The 13,756-nt window shown below is 38.5% G+C and overlaps 1 protein-coding gene across 3 annotated transcripts in view; it reads left to right on the top strand.

Annotated features, from left to right (window-relative positions):
- trappc9 (trafficking protein particle complex subunit 9) overlaps positions 1-13,756 on the top strand; it is a 156,453-nt gene that overhangs the window by 38,684 nt on the left and 104,013 nt on the right. For all 3 annotated transcript variants that reach the window (XM_055055945.1, XM_055055944.1, XM_055055947.1), the window contains 4 exons: positions 1,947-2,073; positions 2,167-2,299; positions 3,306-3,469; positions 10,381-10,533. In XM_055055945.1, coding sequence (XP_054911920.1) covers positions 1,947-2,073; positions 2,167-2,299; positions 3,306-3,469; positions 10,381-10,533 — 577 coding nt within the window. The remainder of the gene's footprint in view (positions 1-1,946; positions 2,074-2,166; positions 2,300-3,305; positions 3,470-10,380; positions 10,534-13,756) is intronic.

Here is a 13,756-nt window from a genome sequence, read left to right as displayed (position 1 = left end):
AAATAACAAACCCACATAGTAATTACGCCATCATCACGGTACCACTAGAGGGAAAACAAAAGGTTAACTGTGTACTGTCAAAAAGGACCAAACAAAACCATTTTCTCTGCACATGCTTCAGCCATTATTGCTGTTAAAACAAGGCAATTAACCTTTTCAAGTCCAAACGGAAAAGAAGCGTCTCCAATATGTCGCCGCTGCGATTTGAGCTGTTTTTAGAGAAGCACACTATGTCCCGATGTGACGGCAAGGAGTGCTTAAATCACACCGAGGGCACCTTACAGGCTCAGCCCTTGAACAGCTTTCTCTCCAGTGAGGTAGTGTCTGCAGTAAGGGATTGATGTAGTCATTACATCACCTCTGTCTGCCTTGTTGCACACAGCTGGGTGTTTGTGGAATGTAAATACAGCACAGTTATTCTGAGAGTGTCATTGCAGATTTATTACGGCTTCGACGGGCGCCGCTATTCTGGCATCTGAGTTTACTCCACATTTTACTTGGAAGAAACAGGGAGGAAAAAAATAAACGAACCCCAGAAAACGTACAAAGTTACTATGCCTGTCACTATTGCACATTTTGCTGGACGATAAATCGTCATAATGCAAGAACTCACTCTTAATGGACTTTACATTCTACAAACAAAAATAACAAATAAAATGAATGATAAAGTCTCTATCCAGAAATGTGGTTCAGAAAAAGGGTTAGTAGACACCAAAGCACCAGACTGCAGACTTTTGTCATTACATTTTTTGCAAAAAAAGAGCAAAGATAAAAAGGGAAAAACAATAAAACAAGTTTCGAGTTTGTTGTTTATTGTGACGGGCCTAAAAGTTACAAACTATTTCTGACCCTTGAACTTTTTGAATTTGTCATGTTGTATCCTCAAACTTGAATGTATTTAATTGAATTTAATTGTATTTAATTTTATTTAATTGAAAAGTTACAAACTATTTCTGACCCTTGAACTTTTTGAATTTGTCATGTTGTATCCTCAAACTTGAATGTATTTAATTGAATTTTACGTGAAAGACATTCACAAAATAGTGAATAATAACAAATGGAATATAAAGTTTAGTAGTCTCTACCAACTTTTCATGTCTACAGGCTGGAATTTTCTTCTTTTCTTTTTCCGTCTTTCCAACAACTCTGACCAGATTCCCTCTCCCTAATGAAGAAAAACATCCCCACTGCATGATACATTATCTTATCAAGTATTTTTGTGCCGAAATGTTCCTTCCCCTTCACAATCACAGTTTTTTGTTTTTCTGCGATGCGAGATCCAGGAAAAACAATTTTGTGGTTTAATGTGATTAAATGTGGAGAAAGTTCCAGGCATGCGAATACTTGTTCAAGGTACTGTATAATAAACCAGAAATCTCACGCAGCGTTTCCTTTTTCTGGGCTTTCATTTGAGCGGATTTAAATTCAGTCCACATACTTTTATTTCATTGTTTGAAAATTACATTCTAGGTGGCCAGTGTATGCTCTGTGATACATTAAAAAACATTGGCTGTGGATGTGTTGGTGTCTGTAAAACCCAGCTGGAATTCGGACTGCCGAATTTCAAAGCTTTCTGATTCCTCCTCCTCCTGCGTTCTGATCTGTACGGCTTATTTTCAGTCGCCTCTCAGGCATGCAGTGATTTTCTGCTGTTGGAATTGGCCACCAGATTTTTATCGGTAGGACAGCACACAGGTGCTCGGAATCGCTCAGCCACACTTGATTCTCCATCCATGGAGGAACAAGAAAAACAAACACAAATCATGTTGGCATGGGATGCTGAAAGTGTCAAAATAAGACAAATCTGGTTAGCTAAGTTGGAGTTGTTGCTCCCTGGGATAATTTCCCTCTCTATTGGAGTATTGGCAGTTAGGTTTTTGATGAAAATTAGACTATTCTGCATCTGGAGCATCTGCTGATGATTTCTGGTTCTGTGTTGCTTTCAGGGTCTGCTGACTTCTGGAGTGGAGTTTGAATCTCTGCCAGCTGCTCTGTCCCTGCCCGCTGAGTCTGGGCTGTACCCCGTCACTCTGGTCGGAGTCCCGCGCACAGCTGGCAACATCACGGTGAACGGTCAGTGCTGCATATGTTGCACGGATTATTCACGTCGTGCGGCTCTGGCCCGCAGACACCAGTTGTTTAATCCGCTCTCCCGTCTGTCCGCAGGTTACCACACGTCCGTATTCGGCGTGAGCAGCGACTGCCTGCTGGAAGGCCTGCCTAGTGTGAAGACAAGCGGCTGTTTAGTGGAAGTCATTCCCTCCCTTCCTCGGCTTCAGCTCAGCACATCACTTCCACGGTTAGACAACAGAATATTGTTATTTTTGTGTTAACTGCTTCTTAAATCGACAATCTTCTTTGTTTTTGTTCACATTCAAGATGAGGGGCTTTTTTTCATCTGATGTGACAAAGCAACCAACCAGCTCTCTGTGGACTTGTTTTTTCACCCACATTAGGGGGATTTTGACAAAAACGTTTGTTTTCTATGCTTTGATCGATTGTGGACTTGCTCATGTGCTTCAGATGGGGTGAACATTCTCCAGCTAGAGAGCTCGATTCAAGATTCAATCCAAGATTCAAGAAACTATTTTGTCCAAATAGCACAAAAATAATACAAATATAGAGCAAAAACAAAATAAAACAAATACTGGAAAGCACAAGATGTTCAATATTTAACAAACTGTACAATAGAATCGGCCGAGTCATTAGTTACTGACAGAGTTATGTACACTGATCTTATGTAGACTCATAGCAGACTTCCTGAAGTGTTCAGTCCTCCAGCCCACTGACAGGAACCTTGGTCTGTGGCGGCTCTCTTGCCCAGCCAGGATGGATGAGGGCTGACTGTTACAGGCAGGGTTGCTCTTTGCCTGCCTGCGTCCAGAAACAAACTGTAGATGGGTTTGTTCAGTCGGTTCCAGTTTCTCTCTGTGTCAAAGCCCCGAGACAACAGAATATCTCAGCGCTTTGAACCATTGACTTGCATAACATCTCACAGGACACATTGAAAGACTCTAGCCTTTAGAAAATGTCATGAAATAAAAGTGACAGTTTGTTGATCAATCCAGATTGTCATTAAGATAAATTTGCAGATACTTGTAGGTCCTAACCACTTCTATGTCAACCTTGTGTCGTGCAGTGGTTAGCATACAGTGCACAGAGGCAAAATATAAACGTGGGTTTCTGGACTTTCTACCAAATGAAAACCTATCAATAGAGACTCATTGGAAGCATTGCAACAGGCGTGTCTATGCCCTGCTGAAGGACAACCGTTGTAACTTCTGTGTTTTTCATTTTCCATACAGATCAGCTCACACCCCTCAGCATATGTCCAAAGAGGAACTGTCCAGCTCCGTGTCCGTCCAGCTCTTTAACGGGGAGAGGCAGCAGCTGACCATCACCTTGGAGAACATTGGCACGGAAGACATTGAGAGTCTGGAGCTGACCTCTAAGACTGTCAACACTAAAGGTGAGAATTTTACAGTTCGGGCTCCAGATGACACCCCTAAACAATAGAAAGGTGCTTCTTTTCGTTAAAGCAGAAACGCATAAGACTTTTGATTTAATAAACAAGCTCAGAACTAAAGCAGCCACAGTGTGGGACTCTGTGCTGCGTCAGTGTGAACAGCCTTTGATGTTCTTCACCACACATTGGATTGGTGCTCCAGTCTTTTCCAGTGTCTTGCTGTGTTGCTGCTCAGGGTCACCACCCTATTTTCTCTGGTTCTGGATCTGTCATGCCCCTGTGGCTTTTTAGTTTGTGTTTCATCTCTTTGTTCAGCACCTGCTCACACCTCCCGTCTCTGCAGTCATTGTTACTGCTAATGCGTCTCCCTTTTTGTCTTTATTCCACTGTCTGGGACAGAAGCTTTATTCTCAAATGGTCTGCATAAGCTTATCGTTCTTTCTTATAAGTGACTAAAATTTTGTCATTCAGGAAATAATAGTTTATGATGCAAATGTTTTGCAGGATTTGATCATTTCAAGTTCTAATACACTCCTGGTTATTCTGGGATTTCATGATGCATTTGAATAGACTTGGGTGATACAGCTTCAAAGTTAAATGTTTTCATCATACCAAATCCAATTTCCGATTTTATATTTTTTCCTCAGTTTCTTTGCTTAAGTTGGATATATCATGGGGAAAAAAACAACTTTTTTACCCCTTATATACATTTTGTCACATACTTAGAGTTCAGAACAATTGAAATTACTCTCTGTTGGGGCTGTTATTATATTTCTCCATGTTCTGTTTGGGTCTTATTTTTCAATCCATTCAGTTTCCTCTATTTCCCCTGGGGAGACACTAAACAAGGTCATGAACCTCTGGCTAATCAGTTTTGCAAATCCACCAATTATTTTTCTCACAAAATTTTGTAGTCCAGGTTCAGTAATGCCAAACCTACAAGTGAATAAGTCAAAAATGTTCTTTTGTGTGCATTAATCCACACAATTAATTATAGTGTCCTGCAGGTCACCAACTAGTGAAATGCACAGCAGAGAGGAGCACAGCACAGACGTACACAGTCTGGCTTATTGGTGTAAAAAACCCTTTCAAAATAAAAACAATAATGCTTAACATTATAAACACTGTGGAGAAAACCAGAGAAGATGACCTTGGTCTTGGTTCATTGCTAAATATTTCTGTTTCCCCTGAAAAATACACCATTAGCTGTAATTTCTGCTAGGATTATATCATGTATTAATAATGCTGGCACTACAACAATATCATTTCTTTTTGGGTTTTAAAAAAAATTAATTAATGTATTTCTGCTTAATTTAATATAAACTGAACTAAACAGAACTCTATTGCAGATTTCAAGTACCTTGGTATGTTTTAGGTAATCTAACAAGGTAAAACATATCATCCTATAATCCTTCTTCTCTGTTTTCTTTCATGCCTTTTTGTTGGAAAAAGCCCCCCAGATTTTTCTAATCCAGGTCTTAAGTTTGTGTGACCTGTTCACTTAGTAATCCTTCATTTTTCTCTCGCATACTTCTCTGGCCTACATGAGGAAATATTCTTAAGACTGCTTTAGGGAAACAGAGTAGGAACATTTTGTCTCTTTGTGTTCAGCAGTTGCTCAATCACATTGCGACAAGCAAACCGATCCGAACCCGTCGGCCTCGTCGCATCAGGCTACTTTTGTTCGTTTCCACGGGCCACTTTTCTACTCGTTCACACTTTACGTGAACGCTTGCTCTCAAAAGGCGCAAATACAAGAAAAGCCTGTGGTGACCCATGCTGATGGAGAATTCATGACTCACTGATAACATGGTGAGAAAAGGACTCTACATCGCCCCAGCAGCTTGGGGGTTTTCTAGAAATGTTCGGCTTTGGTGGATTGAAATCGTCCTGTTGGCGTGTAATGAGACAATGTTCTCATTAATGTTTAACATTTTAAAAGACACATTTGAATAATATCTACATTTAAGAAGCTCTGTAGTTTGCATTTCTCTCCCTGGTGGCCACACTCAAAGGAAGTTGTGATCATAGTTGTTCAACTTTAAAACAGAGTTTTTCTCAAAAAGCTTGTAGATTAAAGAAAAACTCTTACTTCAGGAAATATACAGAGATTATAGCTCAAATCACCATGCTAGTATTTACTTTTAACCTCTGAGCTTGCTGCGGAAAATTTGCATGTTGCTGTGTCCAAATGATAATTCTGAAAATGTAAGTTTCTAGTTGTCATGAAACCATATAGACAGAGCCCAGGAGCAGGTTTATCATCCTTCTTTAAATTAGACTCACATCTCTGCTTTAGACATACTTAGAAAGTCACGTCATCATTTTGAACTTGACATAAAGTTTATCATCTTCAAAGAGGATGTGAGTTTTTCTGTTATTGCTGAAACATTGCTCATTATCATCCTTGTTGCTCAGTTTTATCCTGATTCAATGTAGCATTTTTATCAAATACTACTCTTTCTACTTTTAGGGCCTTTCATTCATGTTCATGTTCTGTACTTTGCAGCAATCCCTGGCATTAGTTTATTCTAATGGAATAAACTAATAATGGAATAAATGTTGTGCCTGGAAAACACATAATAACGTCCCTTTGAAGAGCTCACATAAAGCTCCAATTTATAGCAATTTGGAAAACCATTGAGAAACAGCCAAGTTATTGATATCTGTCAGCCAGGAAAGATTTCTAACCTGTTACACATGGGAACCATTATTCACACGCAGGAAAAATAAGAGAAAATGGCGAGTCTTTTTTGCCAAAATAATTTTTGTTAAAATGACAGGACTTCACTTCCAAGGTTTGGAACAACAAAACCTGGAACTGATTGGAAAGCAGACTCCGCTCTGTTATCTGGACTCTCCGTTGGAAGCTGGAGAACATGTGGTGGTAATCATTTTAGATTTTTCATTTATTAATTTAAAACTTACATATACAGGGACGTTTTGTTGCCAACATTGCCCAAAGCTGCTGGTTAATTGCAAGCCATCTGGCAGCTCATAAGTTTATTCATTAATTTATTTCCCTCTTTGGGGGTCACCACCTTTTGAATTTTCTCTTTGCACTGGGTGCTTGGGCGTCTCCTTTCTCTCTGCCGAGCCTGGATCAGCTTTTCTTGCTTCCACTTCCAATTTGTTTTTGAGCTCTGATGGTTTCTGATAATCATATTGCTATTCATGTATTTTAATGCACCTAGATTTATTTGAAGCTTTGCATACGAACAGTATCCCCTGCTCAATACCTGTCGGTGAAAAGAAAAGCTGTTATTTACAATCTGCAATTGTGTTACTGGGAGCAGATGTGAACAGCTTGGTCTATTCATAGTCCATATATTATTGATTTTACACAAGCTCATAGAAACCATCAAGATGGTTTCTCACTTATTACAAAGCTGCACAAACACAGTTGTTTGAAGCAAAGCCCACCCAGGAGGAGATAAATTTGCCTTTGCAGAAAAGGTGAAGTGAGTGCGATAAAGATTGTTCCTTTCCTGTCATCTGTTTGGGTAAATATTAATAAAACTTTGCACAGACCACATAATTTTTTTTTATTATCGTTGTCCTATTCGTTTTTTTTTTTTTTTTTAAGGCCTTGTCAGAGAATTCATTTTCCATGTGCCATCTGGTAATATAATAAAACTTTATTCATAAAGAATTTAATTAATTATCATGTGCTGTCTGTGAGTTTGGTCAAAAGTTTACATACATTCACTATTGAGAGTTTAGGCTTTAATTTGAACCCATTTTTTCCCAGTATTATATGATCATATAATGAACAATTTGAGTTATTTTTTCTTAGTTTATGTTTAATGGTAACTTCATATCAGTCTATACATATACGCCTGCTATTTTAGGGTAAATTTCCCGTAGCAAGTTGGCAGGGAATTTAGATGCTTTTATTAGCCATCAATAAGCTTCTGGCATAATTCTGATTGGATTCTTTCTGTCAGAATTGGTGGAGCTTATGAGAGCTGATGTTTCATGGGAGCTCACACATGCAAGACGAGGCAAGGCAAGGTCGTTTATCTGGCACCATACAAATTCAAGTCTGAAGGGCTTTACAGGGCATCAAAAATAAAATAATTTAGCATAATTATTATTGCACTTCAAATGGTTCATTAGTCAGATTCTGGGTTTTTCTCCTCACCATGACTCTTTTAAACAAATATCTTGTTGTTCAGACAAATAGTTCAATCTTTGTCTCTTTTCTTTCTACCTACATGTTGTTTGACTTCTGGTTCTTGAATTCTAACAGTGAACAGCTAAATTATAGTTGACCTATTATTTGATTTTGTTAGACTTTAATTTGGGCGTCTAAAAGAGAAAAAATGCATTAAAAACAGCTTTTAAAATATTGAATATTTAGGACTCTTATTTTTGTGTGTCATCTGATTTTGAGATGCATAAAAGCAAGATCTTATAATTGTTGTCATGAGATGCTAAAGCTTAAATGTATATAAAAAAGGGGTGCAGTGCTTTGTTACCAATAGTCAACACTCGGCCCACAAAATAACAAGGTTAGGAAAAAAGTTTCTTGTGGCCATTTATGCAAAATTTTGTGAATTGTAATTTCAACCTATTTAGTTTTCTTCTTTGGGCAGTTGGAATATATTTAAGTTAGTTTAGAACCAACATTTGTAATTAATTTGTATATTTGGAATTGTTTAAATTACCTTGGTTAGAGGGCTGTTGTTTGGTCTGTTGTGTTGACGGGAGTTTTTGTAAATGTTTTTTCTCACCACTTTTTTGAGCTTGAAACATCAAATTAAGATTTTTTTTTTGTTTTCAACTAAGTTGTAAGACATTTTTAGTAATTATTTTGTCCCTATTTTTTCAAGAAATTAAGCATGTATATTTTTTCAAAACAATTAAGTCAGAAGTGCGTGCAAATCAAACCGCCTGTCACCACCCACGGCACCTGTTTGAATTTTTGGTTTTGAAATATGGAAGGCCGCGACAAAGTTTGAAATCAAAAAGGTAGAGGGGGACAGGGAAGTGTACGTCAGTAATGCTAGCTTGACTTTGACAACCTTAACATGTAGATGTGCTGTGGAATTCTGTGTTTTGGTTCAATTAAAAGGAACAAGGCGACCCACACACCAGCTCTCTGACAGCTCATCAGCAGAGCAGGTGTTTAAATTAGTTTATCAGGTTAGCTGCCACAGCGATCACTTATTGATAATTTCAATAATTAGTCATTATTGAAATGAATAATTATTGATTAATTGTCAGTTTGTTACAGGTAATACTGTGAGAAAGTGAATATTCTGCTCTTTGTGTCAGAATTGTTTGTGTTTTTTAAAGTTGAATCCTGATACGTTAGTGGGATTGTTGTCAGTCAACAACTCTATAGAATAGAAGTGGTTTGAGTTGTTCTAGCGATTTTTCTGCGTCACTTTGCCTTCTGTTTAGGCCTTTTATGCATTTACTGTCTACATCTTGCTGAATAAACCTTACATACAGCGGGATGGTATTTTTCTCTTTCAGAATGTTGGTTATTTCTGCTGACGTTATTTTCAAACTCTTTCCATTCTACTTCCAGAACTACGTCAGTCAGGCTTAGAGCTTGATGTTCGTTTTGTTTGGACATACTTTTCATCTCCTGTACTCTGGTCCTGCTCACCTCTCCTGGTCCTCCCTCCTCCTTAGAGGTAATCCGTTGCAGGCGTTGAACCGGCAACAGTTGAGCATCTTTCTGTGGCGGCGAGTTCTCTTTGGGGGAACCGAATGAATAAAAGATGAGAAGAGCCTAAACAGGAAGACATCTGTTGTGAAACAAACAATGCATTACTCTTTCTGCCACCGTGCAGACAACCACCATCTTTTAATAAATGACAGCTCCTCATTTCTCTCAAATACATGTGTATCCAAAATAAATAAATAAATAAAAAGAATACTTGATAGATGACAAGAGCCTTCTCCTAATACAGTAATGGGTTATGTGGCATTTAATAGGTGTAAAAATAAAGTGAGCTGTCTTTGATTCACTGAACACCTGTTCACCCTTGCAGCCATGATTCCTGTAAACACATCATTTTACTCAAGTTTTAACTCAAGTCCAATTTAACTCAGGTTAAATACTTGGACATGTCCAAATATATAAGCACAAAGGAAACGGCTGATAGAACGATGAATATAGATAAGACAATGAGACGCGCTAATCTGAAAGTATTTTTAATTTCTCTTGTGACATAAAGACTTTCTCTCATCAGTCACTCTGTTTCTGTAACCCATTTTGCATAATTAATTGCTGCGTTAATTGTAATGACATCCACTATCCAAGCTTTTCTGCTTGTTAAGTTGCAATGACTGATGCTGCACAGCTGAGTAAACGACCTTCTGTCCCAGAGATGTATTTTAAATCCTCCTCCTGCTTTCCTGGCTGCTCTGTCTCTCGCTTCTTCACTTTTAATTCAATCCAAGAGCTCCGGCTTTATGAATAATTAAGGCAGAGAGTTATTCCCATGAATGTTTATTTAATGGCGCCCGCGTTCACATCCTCTCCGAGGATTTTTACGGGTTTTGGTGACGAATCGAGCCGGGACGTGTAAACCGTTGTTCCCGCCAAGAAGTGGCCGTCTGCAGCTCGGCCCGGGTTTGTGTGCGATGCGCGCCTTCTTTGCCTTCCCCGCGGCGTCTCCTCCATCAGCAGTGGCTCACCTGCACAGGCAGAACGCATGCTTTATTCAGGTGATGTTTCATTCATTCGCTGCTCCTGGCTGAAGTGGATGCAGCTGAGTCATTCGTCTCCGTCAGACGGGCTGGGAGGCGTACGTTACAGTCTGATGTCGGGCGCGGAGGACGTCACAGAGACACAGGCGCGCTTTTCAGTGTTCACGTGCAATCAACACCCCGCCACCACCTCTCCCATCTCTAAATGTGTCGTTCTTGTTTGTTTGTTTTCTTTGTTTCTGCAGACAAAGTGTTTGGCAAGTTTCTGAGTTGGGATATAGAGGAAGCAGTACATCAACTTCCACTTAAGCCGGGTCAGACTGTGTCTCTCACTATCGGCATCAAAGTCAAACTGGACTTCTCCGGTCAGGAGAACCTGCTGCAGGACCTGAATGATGGTGAGTGGACACCTTTGATGTTTCTGCCTCGTTTCGCGTCGCTATCACCAACTTGAATGTTTTTATTAGGATTTTCTGTGATGCGATAAGTTCTGCTGGACAATGAGTTGTCCCAAGAGTTATTGCAATAAACGATAATAATGTTGTTTTGAGAACATTTTCAAGTAATGCATTGATACTAGCATAGTGATGTAGGTTTGCAATTGAATTTCATAAAGAACTCTGAAACCGTAAGGCATTTTAAATATCCAAAATAAAAACACAACAACCAAAAGCAACAAACATGTAACAGACATGATCATAAAACCATAAATAAAGTGCAATATGACATCTCTAACAAAATTTGCCCTTCAAAAATAAATGACCTTCAAGCTTGTTGCGACAGGTTTAGAGTTCAGTCACACAAAATCCCAATAAAAAATATGAAACTTTTTGGCCATAATATGAATAAATGTAAAAAAAAAAACAATTAAGGGGACATGGATACGTCTGTTCAGCTCTATGCACTGGACAGAAAAGAGCTGATGATGATGCATACCTTCATCTTATTTAATATCAGCAAAGTTTATTGATGTAGAGCAGTTCAAAACACAATACAGTCATCAGATATGAAATATTACATTCTGTCACATGTCATAATCAAAATCATCAAGCGAATGCATATCAGATATAATGATCAATGTTCCACTTACTGTTAATGACAAGCAACTCTAAACAGGTGGGTTTTAAGCCTTATTTTAAAGGAACTCAGTGATTCAACGCAGCTCTATAGTAATAAATATTTAGCTGCAGTTCTTTTAATCATACATACTGGAAACAGAAACATCTCCTATTCTGCTGTGTGTTATTGTTGTTCATTTTAGGAGTACATGTGCTCCCATTAGCTGAATGTGCTGTTCTACATGGACCCGGCTTGTTAAAAACTCTGCCTCCTCCTATTTAGGATTCAGCAGCGATGGCAGGAAGGGTGAAGGTCTGTTCATCCGAGTTTTTCCTCCTCTGTCGTACAGTAGCTTCCTCACTTCAGAGCTAGATTTTATCAGTTTGAATAAAAAATAATAAAAAAAGGAAAACCTAGCCAAATCTCCTTCCCTACTTCAGAGCTCAAACTGTGGCAGAGGTTTGTGCTCTTCCGCAAACCTCTGCCACAGTTCATTTTCCAACCTCCCCAGCTCATTTTTGCAGCCGTCTTCTTCCTCCCTCTTCACACTGTCGAGTGTCTTTATTACAGACTCTCAGGGGCTGATGAATATTAATGTGAGTCGGACCCACTCCCACCGAGTTTACTTTAGAGGGCATGTGCATGTGGATCCAGTCGCCTGGGAAGGCAGACGCGGGCGACGCCGCAGCGGCACGCCAGACGTGGAGTTGTCGGAACGATACAGTTTGAGCGTTTTAATTAGCCCCGTGATTATCCAGGCCCTGAATTAACGAGATAAGATGTGTTTCCTCCAAATACAACAGCTCTGAATGCAGCTATTCCTGCGACTTTATTGGTTTGCAGTTTCATGCAAAGACATTCGATGCTATCTGGCATACAATACATAAAGCGGTCATGGTAATTACGTTGGGTTGGTCTCCTGATTAACCAATTTGCATAAAATTGTTATTCAACTTTGTTTTCTGAACGCCTCTGTACAGGAAGATTACAAAGTTTGCTGTATTTGCTAAATGAGCACCAGCTTATTATTGTTATAATTTTTATGACATATTTTAAAAGCGCCTTACAAAACTGTATTCATTCAACAAAAATGTCAATATTTTACTAACATTGCACACCAACGCAGTGTGGAACTGAGTGATGAGGAAGTACAATTTTCATCTTTTTCTAGAGATGAAGAAAGTGTGCTGTGCTATGCAGCACTCCAGAGTCAATAACTTCATAATACTGATTGAAAAAGTTCTAGTTCCACTGGAAGATGATTCCACAAATAATATGTGAATTATTTCACAAGTGAAATAATCTGCCAGTAGAACTAGCACTTTTTCACCAGTATTAAATAATCCTTTGCTTGAAACAAGCTTGTATTTCTCACATAGAAGTTGCTTGTAAGTTAGCTTTGTGCTAACTGAAGTGTTCTGAGACATTTTCACTTTGAAACTTAACAGAAGTTCTTAATTTTGTATTTTTGCATTGATTGTCAGAGAGTCTAAAACTAGATTAAGATCTAGTCACAAACCATGTAACTATATATTGATAAAATATGCAGCATTTCAATTAAAAAACTCCTTTTGAGCCTAAAATATTAGGTAAATAATATTTCATAATGTTATTTGGTAAATATTAATAATAATAACCACACAAATAAAATTTTTATATATAATATTTAGTTTATTCAAACATCAGATTGGTCCAAGGTGCTATGATGCCTATTCAGCTTTCAGGTGAGATGCTATTTTTGGCTTCAATAACTGTGCTGATAGGCTAAGTATATCCTATTTTTCATGATACAAAAAAGTCATATGGTCAAGCTTTTTAAGAATTTTTTTTCTCTTACTATTGATCTATTAAGAGAAAACGTATGCGAATCTTGGTTGTCGTTGTCGGACTTGTCAAACCCAATCTTTGTCAATATTTTCAAGACGACAGTGCTCAGCCTTCTTTCTGCTGATTCGGGAAGTTGCCCGGCTCTTTAAGCAGCAAAGCAAAATGGACTTGGCCAAGTGTTGATTGTCATTGTTCAGCTTGGCAGCTGTCAGCGTTTTGCAGAGCTGACTGAAGAGAGTTGGACATGCTGTAGTGCAGTGGATCCCAACCTCTCCTCTAATGAGAGCTAACCGTCTCTCGCCCCGTTAGCAGAACAATCATGCGCTCACTCACATACATATGTCCACATTCATTATTATCACCATTAGCATGTTTTCATTGGTAGCTCATGTCTACAGAAGGTGAAGGCATCAAGTGCTATCTTTTTTAAAATTGTTATTTAGGTAGACACACTGATAAAGAAAAATCACAAGATTTTCAATAGTTTCCATAACATTTATTTTTCTTTTTGATCGATTTGTTGACAATAGTCTTTTTTTTTTTGTGTCCCAGCAAAAAATATAAAGTTTTGCACTTTAAATCCTGAATTACATATACTAAGTTAGACCTCCTGCATGGCTAAAATATATAAAACGAAGCTCTGCTTTATTATTGATTTTTTAACTAAATGAAAGTCACAAGTCTTCAGAATATCAAAGGCTGAACTGGAAATAAACACTAACAGGTCTTATTTCA

This window comes from Poeciliopsis prolifica, unplaced genomic scaffold (assembly GCF_027474105.1).
Source record: "Poeciliopsis prolifica strain line A6 unplaced genomic scaffold, Auburn_PproV2 SCAFFOLD043, whole genome shotgun sequence".
NCBI lineage: Eukaryota > Metazoa > Chordata > Actinopteri > Cyprinodontiformes > Poeciliidae > Poeciliopsis > Poeciliopsis prolifica.
Note: the sequence above shows the minus strand (reverse complement) of the source record. Positions and strands in the feature narration are given on the sequence as shown.